Here is an 11,390-nt window from a genome sequence, read left to right on the forward strand (position 1 = left end):
ATCATTACTGGATCTTTAAGCACCTGCATCGTTATGACTCCCATCATGACTGCTTTTCCGTCGCATTTTCGCACTTGCGAGAATTGCGTGGGAAATCCTGCATAAACTCGTGCTCCTGGAAGCTGCTTCTACTTACATAACATCCAGATCCTTTTGAACGGCGTCACTCCTATATCACGTGGGTGTTTGAGTATCGCAATGTACGTCGCATCACATGCTCAATAATCTGCTTAGGTAACATGAACATGCTTTTCGAAGTCGCGTACCGGTTACCCTACCAAGACGCGTTTATTCCAAAAAAAATTTGCTATATAAAAGGGGCCCGGCTCCAGATCCCGAAGCGACAGCATATAAAAAGACGGAGAAGCCAGATACGCGAAGCGCGAAGCGTAAAGTAGTCGTTTTTTTTTTTTTTTTTAAATTTTCTGGGACACTACGGAAGGGAAATCCGTTTTTACGAGGTGAACAGAAACCCATATAAGGAAACTGGAAATTTTTGGGGAAAATATCGGATTCACGTGGTATATACGAATTAGCCGCCGAGGTGCAAACGTGAAATCAAGGCTAACTTTAAAAAAGAAGCCGTTAGATATCGAATTGAAGCTGCTAAACTTCACGCGAAAGCACATCCGACAGACACTGGAAGCTAAGCTGAACACCAAGTCTACGCCGGCGCTTTTCGCATTCTAGTAGAAGTTCAAGCACACAGACACACACACACAAACACATATACACACATCGGCCAATGACTGCGCAACTTTCGAGGTTAGACCGACAGGTGATCCTGCTGGAAACAGGGTCGACACAGGTTGTTCGAAACATGGCTGCCGACCAGCTCGGGGACCTTGCCAAGCAGCACCCAGAGGACACGCTGTCGTTACTTTCTCGGGTTTACCCCTTCTTGATGGCCAAAAAATGGGAGACGCGGATCACCACGGCACGTGCCGTAGGCGGTATCGTGAGCCACTCGCCGTCATGGGACCCTAACGAAGATGAAGTCCAAGTGACAGGGGACGACAACGGCGACGAGGGTCAGGCAACGCAAAGCGCATCTTCTGCAGCCGAGGTTTCTTCCAACGGAGACGGCGAAACGGCAAAAGTCAAGCTTGAGCAGGAGATTCGACTCAAGCTTGAAGAGGTTGACAATACAGAGGAGTGGCGCTCGCTCCAAGACGACAGCAAGCTATTCTCGCTTGCCGACTGGAACCTCACCGATGTTCTGAAATCAGGAAAACCTCTTCTGGCTGCTAGCTTCGACGACTTTCCCGCGCCTTTACAGCTAGAGCAGCCACAACGTCAGCCCGCGGCCAAACAAACAAAGATCGAGGAAACTCCCGAGTTCGCACAGCCTCAGCCCTTGTCAGGTAAGGCCCAGTCTCTAGAGTCTAAGAAAAGTGCACGAATGGCTGCTATGGCCAAGCGGAAGCGGAAAATTCAGGCCAAAACCACCACTAAAAAGCCGGTAGATATCTCCCAGAGTTCGATCTCGCGTAACTTGATGGCTCAAGAGGACTCCAGTCAAAGTCCGACACCTTCGCCCACAATGCTCAACAATCCAAAGCTAGAAATTACTGAGCAGCCTGATTCCAAGAAAATAATGATTGAATCAGTAATGAGTCCTATTTTGGAGAAGCATGATAGTGTTTCTGGTCTGGTTTGGCAATTCCAGGGCATTTACGAGCTTTTATTAGAGAATCTGATGAGCGACAGCTGGGAGATACGACACGCCGCTGCTCTGGGACTCCGAGAGATCATAAAAAAACATGCAAAGAGTGTGGCAAGAATCAAGGGAAAGTCAAAAAAAGAAAACAACATCAGAAATCGCAGAGCTCTAGAGGACCTGGCTACGCGGCTTTTAATTGTCTTCGCGCTTGACAGGTTTGGCGACTTCGTTTACGATACCGTCGTCGCACCTGTGAGAGAATCTGTAGCACAGACTCTAGCTGCACTTTTGATCCATCTCGATGATGACTTATGCATCCAAATATTTGGCGCCTTGGAACAACTGGTGCTACAAGACCCTAAAATTGTTGGCCTGCCGAATAAAATTTGGGAAGCTACACATGGTGGTCTTTTGGGTATACGGTATTTCGTGGGTATTAAAACAGACTTCTTATTCAGGCACAATCTGCTCGAAAATGTCGTTAATATCGTGCTCTATGGGCTAAAACAGAACAACGACGACGTCCAAAGTGTAGCTGCCGCTATTCTCACTCCTATCGCTGTCGAGTTCGTCAAGCTGGAGGAAAGCACCATCGACCTCGTTTTGAGCACCATATGGAACTTATTAACACATCTCGAGGACGATCTTTCATCAAGTGTCGGCTCAGTCATGGATTTGTTAGCAAAACTTTGTGAGCAAAAAGAAGTCCTAGATGTTTTGAGAGCGAAGGCCATGTCGCATCCATTGGAGTGGTCTTTCAAGAGCTTAGTCCCAAAATTGTACCCATTTCTGCGGCACTCCATTACTAATGTTAGAAAAGCAGTGCTTAACTTGCTTATGGCGTTTTTATCCATCAAAGACGACTTCATCAAACATTGGATTAACGGTAAGATTTTCAGACTAATCTTTCAAAACATTATTCTTGAACAAAATCCACAGGTGCTAGACATGTCTTTCAAAGTGTACATTTCTATGCTGGAGGAGTATAAAAATAAAAATCCAGAGAAAAACCTAGACCACTTGTTTGGGAAGCACTTAGCGCCAATCCTGCATTTGTTAATCACCCCGATTGGAGAACACGGCAAGAGTTACAACATGGAGCTGCAGTATATTCTCAAGCCTTCTCCTCATTACCAACTTCAATCAGAAAGAAAAAGGGGTGCTGCATTAGAACCACAGTCAGACATACCGCCCCCTGCTAATAGTGAGCGTGTTAATATTGATGCTCCAATGATTGCCGGAGATGTAACCCTTTTGGGAACAGATGTAATTTTCAACACAAGAGTTACAGGAGCGAAGGCCCTTGGTATCACCTTATCCATGTTTCAGAAATCTACTCTCAAATCTTTTTTCACAAACGTCTTACTCGACTGTCTGCGGTTGCCATACGCCACACCTCGCATGCTCGTCGCTATCATCATATCCGAGTTTTGCTCCAATCTGGCGAACCAGCCTTCTGAAGAAGATGCTGATGACTTGAAGCGGTTCGTCTCAGAAGCCTTTGGCGAGACCTTTGCTGGCCAACTTACGGATCCTTCTGCATTGCCTATTTTCCGTGAGCTTGTGCCTAGCTTGAAAGCTTTACGCACTCAGTGCCAGAGTTTGTTGTCAACTTTTGTCGACGTTGGAATGTTGCCGCCCCAACGGCTGCCTCAACTAGCTATCATCGTTCAAGGAGAAGCAGAGGCCGGACCCGAGGCGTTCGGAATTGAAACCGCTGAGAAGACGTACGGAGAAATGAGTGACAAGCTTTTCCGTCATTTGAGCAACTCTTACAAAATTTTAGCTAAAAAACCTGTGGATGACGCTAAACACCGTGTTTTGCAGGCTATAGAAACCGCCAAAGATGCACAGAAATCAAGGGTTTGTAACGTCCTTGCCAACTACGCCTCAGCTGCTCTGCTGTTTGATGGACTGCCAGCTAAGCTCAACCCTTTTATCAGGGCTTTGATGGACAGTATAAAAGAGGAGCGTTACGAGATTCTTCAAAAGAGATCAGGCGATGCAATTTTAAACTTGGTGGTTGAGCTAGTAAAGGCAAAGAAGGGAAACGTTGCAAATAAAATTGTTAAAAACTTATGTGGTTTCCTCTGTGTCGACACATCCGAGGTTCCAGAATTTTCGCCTAACTCTCAATATAGGGACTCTATTTTAACCCTTATCAGGGAGCAAACAGCACTGGCATTTCAAGATGATGCTAACGTGAAAAAACTGGCTGAAGAAGCTCAAATCAAAAGAAAGGGGGCATTATACACGTTGAGTGAGTTCCTACTGCGTCTAGGCCCCACGGTTTTGGAGGTTGTGCCACAAGTCAAACAGATGATTTTCGACCCGCTGGAAAGGGTTGATAGTGAGTTTGGTGGCGTACCGCCAGATGCGAAGGCTGGCCAGGAGGTTGTTGATGCCTTGGGTGTCCTGAGAGCTCTAATAGTTTATATGAGCGAAGAGCTACAAACGAATGAGATACTTCCACGTTTGCCTCTCATTCTCAAATACCTAAGATCTGAGCTCGCAGTTTTTCGGTATTCAGCGGCCCGGACTCTTGCAGATTTGGCAAACACCTTAACAATTCAAGTGCTTCCATTCATTATCCAGACAGCACTGCCTTTAATGAGCAACCCTTCCTCAGTAACAGATAGACAAGGTCTCACAGAGTTAGTATATCATTTGGCTCTATACATGGGGAGCAACATTCTGCCCTACGTTGTGTTTCTCATTGTTCCGCTTTTAGGTCGCATGAGTGATTCCAACCAAGATATTAGGACTTTAGCAACTTCAACGTTTGCTTCTATCATCAAACTGGTCCCCCTTGAAGCAGGAATTCCAGATCCTGAGGGCCTGCCCCAAGATCTCATGGAGGGTCGTGAGAAGGAGCGTGACTTTATTCAACAAATGATGGATCCTTCTAAGGCAAAGCCATTCCAATGTCCCGTTGCCATTAAGGCTACTCTAAGAAAGTACCAACAAGATGGTGTCAACTGGCTGGCTTTCTTGAACAAATATCACTTGCACGGTATACTTTGTGATGATATGGGTCTTGGTAAGACTTTACAAACCATTTGCATAATCGCAAGCGATCAATACATGAGGAACGAAAATTACGAAAAAACTAAAGCACGTGAATCCAGGCCTCTTCCCTCACTTATCATATGTCCACCCTCCCTAACCGGGCATTGGGAACAAGAATTTGAGCAGTATGCCCCTTTTTTGAAAGTTCTGGTATTTGCCGGTGGTCCTTCTACGAGGTACCCTCTGCGAGACAAGCTAGGTAGTGCTGACATCGTGATTACTTCGTATGATGTTGCGAGAAATGACATTGACGTCATTAACAATTACGATTACAATTACTGTGTACTTGACGAGGGTCATATCATAAAAAATGCACAATCGAAGCTAGCCAAGGCCGTGAAACTTGTCAGCGCAAACCACAGGTTAATTTTAACGGGAACTCCAATTCAGAACAACGTTGTCGAACTTTGGTCGCTGTTCGACTTTTTGATGCCCGGATTTTTGGGTACAGAAAAGATGTTTCACGAGAGGTTTGCAAAACCTGTGGCAGCTTCAAGAAACAGCAAAACTTCCTCTAAAGAACAAGAAGCAGGTGCGCTTGCCTTGGATGCTCTCCACAAACAGGTCTTGCCATTCATGCTGAGAAGATTAAAGGAAGATGTACTTTCTGACTTACCACCTAAGATTATTCAAGACTACTACTGCGAGCTCAGTGATTTGCAGAAGCAATTATACAAAGACTTTGCCAAGAAACAAAAAAATAATGTTGAACAAGACATCGAGAATGTTTCCGAGGTCGATAACAAGCAGCATATTTTCCAAGCGCTTCAGTACATGAGGAAACTGTGTAATCACCCATCGCTCGTGGTATCGAAAGATCATCCACAATGGTCGCAGGTTCAGGACTATTTGAAGCAAACAGGATTTAGTTTGCATGACATTACCCATGCTCCTAAACTTGGAGCTCTCAAAAACTTACTGCTAGAGTGCGGTATCGGCATACAAGATGTGGATAAAAAGTCAAAGACCTATCTTCCCTCTACCGAGAGTGTGATCAGCCAACACCGTGCGCTGATTTTTTGTCAGCTCAAAGATATGCTGGACATGGTTGAGAATGACCTGTTCAAAAAATACATGCCCTCTGTGACATACATGAGGCTTGATGGTAGTGTTGAGTCCCGCGATAGGCAGGCGGTCGTTCGCAAGTTTAACGAAGATCCCTCAATCGACTGCCTTCTGCTGACAACAAAAGTGGGTGGTCTTGGATTGAATCTAACGGGAGCAGACACCGTCATCTTTATTGAACACGACTGGAACCCAATGAACGACCTTCAGGCTATGGACAGAGCACATCGTCTGGGGCAAAAGAAGGTTGTCAATGTTTACAGAATCATCACAAGGGGCACCCTGGAAGAAAAGATCATGGGTTTACAAAAATTCAAGATGAACATTGCTTCAACAGTTATTAATCAACAGAACTCCGGCCTTGCTTCTATGGACACGCACCAACTTCTTGACCTCTTTGACACTGACAATGTTCCATCTCAGGAAAAGGAAACTAAGAATTCTTCTGATGGCAAGATTGATGAAATTGTCAACGAGACTGGTTTAACTGGCAAGGCAAAGGAGGCTGTAGGGGAACTCACAGAGCTATGGGACACTACGCAATACGAGGAGGAGTACAATTTGGATAATTTCATAAAAACACTACGTTAGCATGATGAGATAAAGCGTTGCATTGCATTATTGTAAATAACTTATAGAGGTTGATTGTAATATTAAATTTTTTTGAATTATAGGATATCATCGATGGCTGTTGGAAAGCATAAAATGATCTCTTTCTGGTGAAGAGCGACAAACAAACAAACATGGAAACTTCATAGAACAAGAGCAGCGACGAAGGATGTCGTCTCTGCAAGAACAGATTGCTTCAAGGAAACGAAGACTAGAGTCTCTTAAAGGGAAGCATTCAGACTCAGACGTCCAGCAGCCCCACCCCCCCAATGAACCACACGGAGAAGAGGATACGCCCGTGTCCAAAAAGCCAAAAGAGCTTGAGGAAAAGGTCATCGAAAGTCCAGTTAAACAGGACAATGACATGGATCCGCCTTCTCAAAATTTTCCGGATCCAAGATCCCCTACGGATGAGAGTCAGGAAGAAGGTGTGGACACCGATTCCGGCACTGACGACGAACAAACCAGCAAGCTCACGCCTACGAGTGACTTGAAAGAGAAGCTGCGCCCCCAACTTGATGAGTTAGAGAAGCGCACGCAGGAAGCGATCAAAAGGTTAGTACGACAAAGGCTCCTCACTCAACCTGACGCCGATTGATGAAAATACATATCACACAAGATTTCTCTGAGTTTATCCTACAATAGTTTATCGACTTATAAATAATGGAGTTAATTGGGGTTCAAGAAGGCCTCACGGATGTACATCACAGCAAATATGAAGAAAGACAAAGCGCCGCCAAGCGTTACCGTTCTCATGCTTATCTTCGTAGCCAACATCTTGCCACCAACCACTGCCAACGCAGTGCAGAAAGCGTGGCCGACTATTGCGCCCCATATAACAAACCAATAGTCACTCCCGGAAGCCATAGCGATGGTACTTATCTGAGAGCGATCGCCAAATTCCCCCAAAAACACCATGCTAAATATCTGAACCCAGACTGGAGTAAAGATGTAGGCGCCCAGATCCGTCACCTTTTTGACAAATTTGGTAGCAACAGTGTTTTTAGTGAAGTTTTTACTCGAGTCCCTAGCTAGTTCGCCACCTTCGACATCTGTCATGTTTTTGTTTAAGTCCTGCACTGCAATTTCCTCTTCCACTTCAGCTAGTTCCTCCTCAACACCCATGTCCTTCGACATTGCCAATCCTTCCAATGTCAGCTTGTAGCCAAAAATCAGGAAGAGAATACCAGCCAAAAATTGGGTATAGCTTTGAGGAATCCACGATGTGAACGTCCGCCCCACTAGACCTGAGAGAATTGTCATAAGAAATAGAGAGCTCGCAGACGCTGTGAAGACCAGGAGTCTCGGATATCTCATTGCCATAAGCGCAGCAATCAGGAAAGTCTTGTCGCCGATTTCAGACACAGCGATCATTGAAGCCGAGAAGAGGAAAGCCTTGGCTGGGCTGTCCGGGGCTGAGTCAGTTCCTTCTTTCTCTTGGACAGCCACTGCAGCTGTCGCTAATGTTGAGATGATGGCTAAAGGTAGGACACATTTCTTCATTAAGCTCATAACTACCTCTACTGTACGTCGGTGATTTAGGAGGCTTGGCTGGATATCAGAGAGAAATCTCTTTAATTACTGTAGTGTATTGACATAAAGAGCATAATTTTTTTATAACGTGCTCACTATGCAAAACATCATCTCCCGACGAACGCGGGCTTTCTTAGGTTGGGATGTTTGATCCCGACGAATCCATACGAGTCTTATACTCAAAATTGGGCATCGCTTGCGTGCTTTTTACGCTTCACGGTGTATGCCAGCGCTATAAGAAACTCGTTCAGTGTCACGGGAAGTGAACTACAGTGCTCAGACATGCACACGAGAGGAAGTTTTCTCAATGAACGACCAGTGGCTCCTGATTGCTGTTTTTTGGTAGTTAGTATATGATTCTCGAACTCTTGGATGATGTGGTTTGTCGCAAAGCAAACTTACAACGCACTGGTGCGAAACCTTCCGAATAGCTTCTTGCACTTCACTACTCTCGAGAAGCGCTGCCCCCTCCGTGGCATAGATTGCTCCCATTTCAAGAAGCTCGCGTATAGCGGAGGTGAGTATGACACAAGTTCCATGTTCTGATGGTGCGCCAATATAAAACACTCCATCGGCTCGATCTAGGAAGGCAGCATCCAAACTACTTGCAACGTTTGAAGTGGCTAAAACTAGCAAGTTGTTGAACCGTTTTAGGCTGTCCAGCTTGGTTAGCAGTGTGTTGACGACACGAATCCCGTCCGTTGTCTCGTTCTTCTTCATCAGTGATTCTCTCGATGAAGCCAGCGTTTCGACTTCATCCATTAATAAGCAAACAAAACGATTCTGGTTCAGCGAGCTCATCAAAAGGCGCTCGAGATCTTGGAATATCTTCTCAAGGTTCTTTGCAGATTCACCGAACCATCTTGAAAAAATTCGAGAACAAGATAATTCCACCACTACAGCCTGGTAGTCGACTTCCTTGAATAGGTTTTCGGGATCATTGTTACAGCGGATGGCCAATTTTTGGCAAAGCGCTCTACAAACTGTTGTCTTTCCGGTCCCGGGCGGGCCGTGAATTAGAAGAATTTTGTTATTGGAAACGAGTGTCTGCGAGAGCCGTTGTTTCGAAAAGCTTGCCAATTTCAGCGAGATTGTAGCGTAAGATGATAGTTTTTGCTTGACACCGTCTTCAAAATGAAGCGATTCCCAGAGTCCTTCGAACTCTGGAGATGGGAGAAAACTGATTTTGCTTTGCGATAGAGTTTCCTGTGATAACGAAATTCCCGCTAAAAGCGGATGCGGTGGCTGGGCTTCACGAGCCGTTTCTCCAGAGCTGCATGAATCTTGGATATCTATCTTATCGAACTCCTCGGCAATGTTTGAATAGTTACTGCTGGGGCGATCGGATTCCAGACAACAGTAGCAATTCACTTGAAAAGACGTGCTAAGACGTTCGCGCTGGCGTTCGTGTTCGCGTTCGCGTTCAGCTCCACGTTTGTGCAAAAGGTCAGGATCTGCGCTACAGAAGATATCTTCTATGGCTGAAGCGATTGAGCTGTGTGCTCCGCGCAACGGGGCCGCGGCTGCGACGTGTTCTACTTGCATATTCTCCACGCACAAAGACAGAAGCAGGTTCTCTTGGCCTTCCGTGAGATTGTATTGCTTCTTGGACCCTATCTGATGTAGTATCACTTTGGTCAAACTCTTGACTATGTTCTCTTGTGCTTTCGTCGGTTTGAGGCTTATTTCTACCGAGCCCTGGCCTTCCAAGAGCAGTATCTTGGAATCGAGCGCCACACCATCGCTGGTGCCAAAGGACTGTTTGCGAAGCTTGTTCTTAACTGCCTCTATGATCACCTTGGACATTACGCCACAGCATCGGAAGTTGTCCTCAGACTCCATTTCTTGCATTAGCCGCCGAAATACCTCGAGGGTGGGGCCCTTCAACTGGACATCCACGATAAGCGCCATTTCGTTGATAGCCGGGAGTGCTCCTGGTTTATGTTCTGCACCCTTGTCATCCCAGTCAGATTGTTTAAGCGTTAGCCGCTGAGTACCTCATATATTCGTTTTCATAACACTTTATACGAATCTCATGTACACAGTTAGGCGCATCCCGTCCAGAAGCCAACAGAGGGTCGCCAAGCTGACAAGCTGAGTGTTGCGGGGCTTGGGAGCCCATGCTCCTGCTGCTGTCTTCTTGAGCACTCAGTGTCGATTTTTGGCAACAAATCCTGAATGAATCTGGCTTCAAATTTCGCAACACTTCAGTCGTCGCTGCATGGGTCCGTCCTACATTCCTGGCCCTAAGTTTAGCTTTACTTCTTTCCGCTGAGGGGGGGCATTGCGTAAGGAACCTCCCATAAGCTAGCTACAAAAGTTAAGTCGGAGCGTTGCACAAGGAAAGCTGTGAATAAACCGCCCGCAACTGCTTAAGAAGTTGTCATTTCCGTAAAGAGCAAGACAGCTAGCGCATATAGCTTGATTTGGCGGTAAGCTGATGGCGCCATGTCCCAGAAGTGCGGCCAAGTCCTGCACTTCACTTCGCTGACGCTGTTTCAAGCCGAGGTTGAGAAATTCTCAGGTTCCAAAGAAGTTTCGGTTAAAGCGTAAACCCAGCACACCTGCGGTCCTAAGAAGTTCGGTTTGGACAGTTTGTCTAATCTTGGAAAACTGCGCTTCCAAAGCCGCGCGGTGGCCAGCAGTTTCCGGAGTGCATGCGTCGGCCCTGCCGTCGCATCGACCTTCTCAAGCGGGAAATTAGAAGTGCGCCGTCCAGAACGCTGTGTTTGCTTATGTAACCGTGAGCCTTAGCGACTGGCTTTGATAGGTAGAGATAAGAATCCGATAGTTGGGCGTGCTGCCAGTATATATAACAAGAGTATTGCCAGTACAGTGTTTGGGATCAGAGCATCGGCAGGAGCAATCTGAACATTTAAGTGAAATGCCTTGTTGCCAGACTAAACCCACGGAGGGAAAAAGTTGCTGCTCGTCCACGTCCGCCTCTTTTAGTGCACCAAGCACGCCCGGCGCAGGCTGCAGCAGCAAGCCCACGCAGGCTCAAAGCTGCTGCGGACAGGGCGCTACAGCAAGATGCAGGTGCGGCTCTGGTTGTTCCTGTGACAACTGCAACAGCACGAAGCTCTGAAGGAGTTCTTCGAAAAGTTTTGGTGTCATTGCGTGAATTCGCGACTTCGGATAGCATTGCTACATAAATTTAATTATAAGGTTTGGAGAAAAGATTATGTTTTCAGGCATGAATAGGGCTATTTATCGAGAGACTCCAAATGAAAGAGTGAGAACGGTACCAGCATGACGCCCCAGATCTTCCATCGATATTAAGAGGCTCGTGCTTGCTTCACTCTCTTTCCACTCATTTATGTTGGACGGAAGCAAGACACTGAGTATAATTATCCGATATAGTGTAACGGCTATCACACCTCGCTTTCACCGTGGAGACCCGGGTTCAACTCCCGGTATCGGAGTTATTTTTTAATTTTTTTAACATTTT

General features: G+C 46.2%; 4 protein-coding genes and 1 non-coding gene across 5 annotated transcripts; 3 read left to right on the top strand and 2 right to left on the bottom strand.

The window, feature by feature from the left end:
* Positions 1-745: 745 nt before the first annotated feature.
* On the top strand, positions 746-6,388 carry MOT1 (DNA-binding ATPase; the record flags this gene model as incomplete). The annotated part of the gene is made up of 1 exon (XM_002553991.1): positions 746-6,388. The coding sequence occupies one exon, from the start codon at positions 746-748 to the stop codon at positions 6,386-6,388; it is 5,643 nt and encodes a 1,880-aa protein (XP_002554037.1).
* A 187-nt stretch (positions 6,389-6,575) lies between these two features.
* On the top strand, positions 6,576-7,004 carry NTC20 (Ntc20p; the record flags this gene model as incomplete). The annotated part of the gene is made up of 1 exon (XM_002553992.1): positions 6,576-7,004. The coding sequence occupies one exon, from the start codon at positions 6,576-6,578 to the stop codon at positions 7,002-7,004; it is 429 nt and encodes a 142-aa protein (XP_002554038.1).
* A 71-nt stretch (positions 7,005-7,075) lies between these two features.
* Positions 7,076-7,918, bottom strand: GDT1 (putative ribosome biosynthesis protein GDT1; the record flags this gene model as incomplete). The annotated part of the gene is made up of 1 exon (XM_002553993.1): positions 7,076-7,918. One exon carries the CDS (start codon positions 7,916-7,918, stop codon positions 7,076-7,078), a length of 843 nt encoding a protein of 280 aa, XP_002554039.1.
* Positions 7,919-8,215: 297 nt separating this feature from the next.
* On the bottom strand, positions 8,216-9,850 carry PCH2 (Pch2p; the record flags this gene model as incomplete). The annotated part of the gene is made up of 1 exon (XM_002553994.1): positions 8,216-9,850. One exon carries the CDS (start codon positions 9,848-9,850, stop codon positions 8,216-8,218), a length of 1,635 nt encoding a protein of 544 aa, XP_002554040.1.
* A 1,442-nt stretch (positions 9,851-11,292) lies between these two features.
* KLTH0E12958r lies at positions 11,293-11,364 on the top strand. Its single transcript has one exon. It is a non-coding gene; the product is annotated as a tRNA-Glu (tRNA).
* The last annotated feature ends 26 nt before the right edge of the window (positions 11,365-11,390 follow it).

The sequence above is a fragment of the Lachancea thermotolerans genome, assembly GCF_000142805.1.
Source record: "Lachancea thermotolerans CBS 6340 chromosome E complete sequence".
Lineage (NCBI taxonomy): Eukaryota > Fungi > Ascomycota > Saccharomycetes > Saccharomycetales > Saccharomycetaceae > Lachancea > Lachancea thermotolerans.